Source organism: Camelina sativa, chromosome 2 (genome assembly GCF_000633955.1).
Source record: "Camelina sativa cultivar DH55 chromosome 2, Cs, whole genome shotgun sequence".
In the NCBI taxonomy this organism is placed as follows: domain Eukaryota; kingdom Viridiplantae; phylum Streptophyta; class Magnoliopsida; order Brassicales; family Brassicaceae; genus Camelina; species Camelina sativa.
In genome coordinates this window covers 4,719,291-4,721,965 of record NC_025686.1, presented here as the reverse complement: position 1 = coordinate 4,721,965, position 2,675 = coordinate 4,719,291, and the positions used below count along the sequence as shown (strand labels likewise).

At 30.1% G+C, this 2,675-nt stretch overlaps 1 protein-coding gene across 1 annotated transcript; it reads right to left on the bottom strand.

The window, feature by feature from the left end:
* On the bottom strand, positions 1,534–2,410 carry LOC104717582 (auxin-responsive protein SAUR36-like). The gene has a single exon (XM_010435178.1). The coding sequence runs from the start codon at positions 2,246–2,248 to the stop codon at positions 1,754–1,756; it is 495 nt and encodes a 164-aa protein (XP_010433480.1). The 5' UTR covers positions 2,249–2,410; the 3' UTR covers positions 1,534–1,753.

Sequence of the window (2,675 nt, the reverse complement as noted above, 5' to 3'; positions counted from 1 at the left end):
ATGTCAGTATGAACTATGGAGATTGGAGATGCTATGTTTATGATCTTCAATGAGAATGGACTACTTCAACACTTCATGGCATTATTTAATCAAGTTGCACATACGCTACCTAGAATAGGGTCTCAAGAAATTGCCTTATTACTCATGTTGTTTGATTATTATTCCTTTATGGTTATCTTAACAAATTCACTGTGATGATAGTTACTAAAAGTAAACAAAAGTTATAAAGCAAGTGTTTTTTTAGCTAAGTGGATTTCATATTTTAAATTTTCACAATTTCTTGGCTATGTAATTTATACTATTAATCAGAATTATCTTTTAAATGAAAAAAAAAATGTAATAGCTTTGTCTTTTTCATCAACTATTTGCAATATTTTAGGCTAGGGGCTAGCTAGGAGCATGTTGTTTTATACTGACAGCATAGTGAAAAGACAAACAATATTAAACAGGCATAATGATCAGTATATTCACATATTTAAACAATATTAAACAGTATTAATCTCATTAATTATTTGAATATGTGATTATCATATGAACTATATACGGTAGTTGAATTTCAATCTATACAACATTACATTTTTTCAAATATTTTAATGTCATGTAACATGTGATATCAACTTGTTTCTTATATCAAATCATATCATAAAAGATAACATTCACTCCACTACAATCTCTTTTAGAGGTATTGAAACACAGATTTGATAGGATTTTTGTGAGATTTTGTACATTTTAGATTTTTGAGATATTTGAGTGAATTTTTAGATTATTTGGTGAAATTGTTTGTCTTTTAATTTTAAGGAAAATAATATTAGCTTGTGATTTTGTAAATTATATTAAATGGTTTTACATAAATTTCAAGTTGAATAACATAAAATTTTAAAATATTTTTAAAAATCATCAATTGAGTAACAAGTTATTTTTAAAATACCCTAAAATCTTCTAAAATCTCAAGTTCAATACCCTCATCTTAATCTAACCAGGAACATAGATCAGTTTCTTCAAAAGATCAACAAGATATAATGCATGTTACTTTGTGAATTTGTACGATTTTGTTTCAGATTCGATTAAATCAAAACGTTTTTTCTTTTTAAGAATTTTAGGTTTAAGATTGGTTTTATCTTTTATAAGATTGGTCATGAACCAAACTAAGTTGTTGAAAAATGTGGAAATATTTTGGGATCAGATCTGTAAGGGTCAGGATCCCATTGGATTTTCACGGAGCAGAGCCAGTCTATTTTGACTGGCGTGAAGGGTTCGTAGTTTTCTATATAGGGCTGTAAAAATACGTTGAATTAGCAAAAAAAATATATATATATATAAATATAGATTTTGGTGTATTTAATTTTAAAAGCCAAATATAATAAGCTATATAATAAAGTTGTTAATTATTTTTCTGTAGAATTGGTTTAAATACTTTATACATTATCTTTTTTTTTTGGTAAATAAAAATGTTTCTGAATCATTATTACTCTCCTTTGGATATAGGAAAAAAAAAAGTAATTTCACTAACAGAACACCTTACTATTACGTCAATTCAATTTTATACTGAATTTTAAAATTGCACACACAATGGTATTATAAATTTTAAGTATATTCTAGCAAGTATGAAAAAAAATTGATACAAATAATTCTTTGAAATTGTGAATCAGTATATCGTATAACATAAGGAAAAACTAATATCCACAATTTCTCTATTTTTTAATAATCATTTTTGATTTTTGACTATTTTCTAATATATTCTTTTTTTTTCCTCTTAAAAAACTCTCTTCCGGCGGCAATGATCCCATGCGGCGATCCTCATCTGAACCTTCTCAAAATCCGAAACCCGACACGGAATCGTGATCCGACCCGGTTGATCAAACCCATGAACCCGTTCCGCTTGCTCCAACAACTCTCCGAACAATGGATGATTAAAGTAAATCACCGGCACCACGACACGCCTCGTGTCACAGTCTGATTCGCCGACGTGGACCACCAAATGTCCTCTCGGAACAACACGGTTCGAAGTTTTCGGATCCTTACCCAATCGGATCTGACTCTGACTCGGATTCTTCTTACCACCAGCACCACCACATAATCTCTTAGCTCCAAGGCTTAGACACCGTGCTAATGACTTGATTCCGGAAACCGGGTTAGTGATTCGGTTCGGGCATTGACGTTTCCCTGATTGGATTCTTCTTGGCAGAATCATCCATTTGAAGATTTTGACAAATCTGTGTCCAATTTTGAAACCTCTAACTCTCTTCATTGTTTAGTCTGACAAATGTTAAATGAAGTCTTTTTGGAGAAAACAGTGAAATGGGTTTGTCCGAAATCGAGTTCCAAGAAAAGAAATGGGTTGGATTTAGAAGAAGTAGATTTTGAGAAAGTTTGGATTTTTTTTTTTTGGTTCTCTCTCTGTTATGTTAAAGAGTTGAAGAAGAAGAGTGTTTGGGTATGGGGAAGGAGGCAACCTCTTTTATAGGCCTTTGAGCTTATGACTGGTATTTGTGTGTACGTGCGTACCTTTTTTAGATGTGCACTTTTGATGTATAGTTTTCCAAATTCAATGTATAGTTTTCCAAATTCAATAAACATATATATATATTAGAAATAGGCTCGAGATATATTTAATTTTATTTTTATTAATTATGATATATCTTAAATTTACAAATATATTTTTGAATTGAATTTTT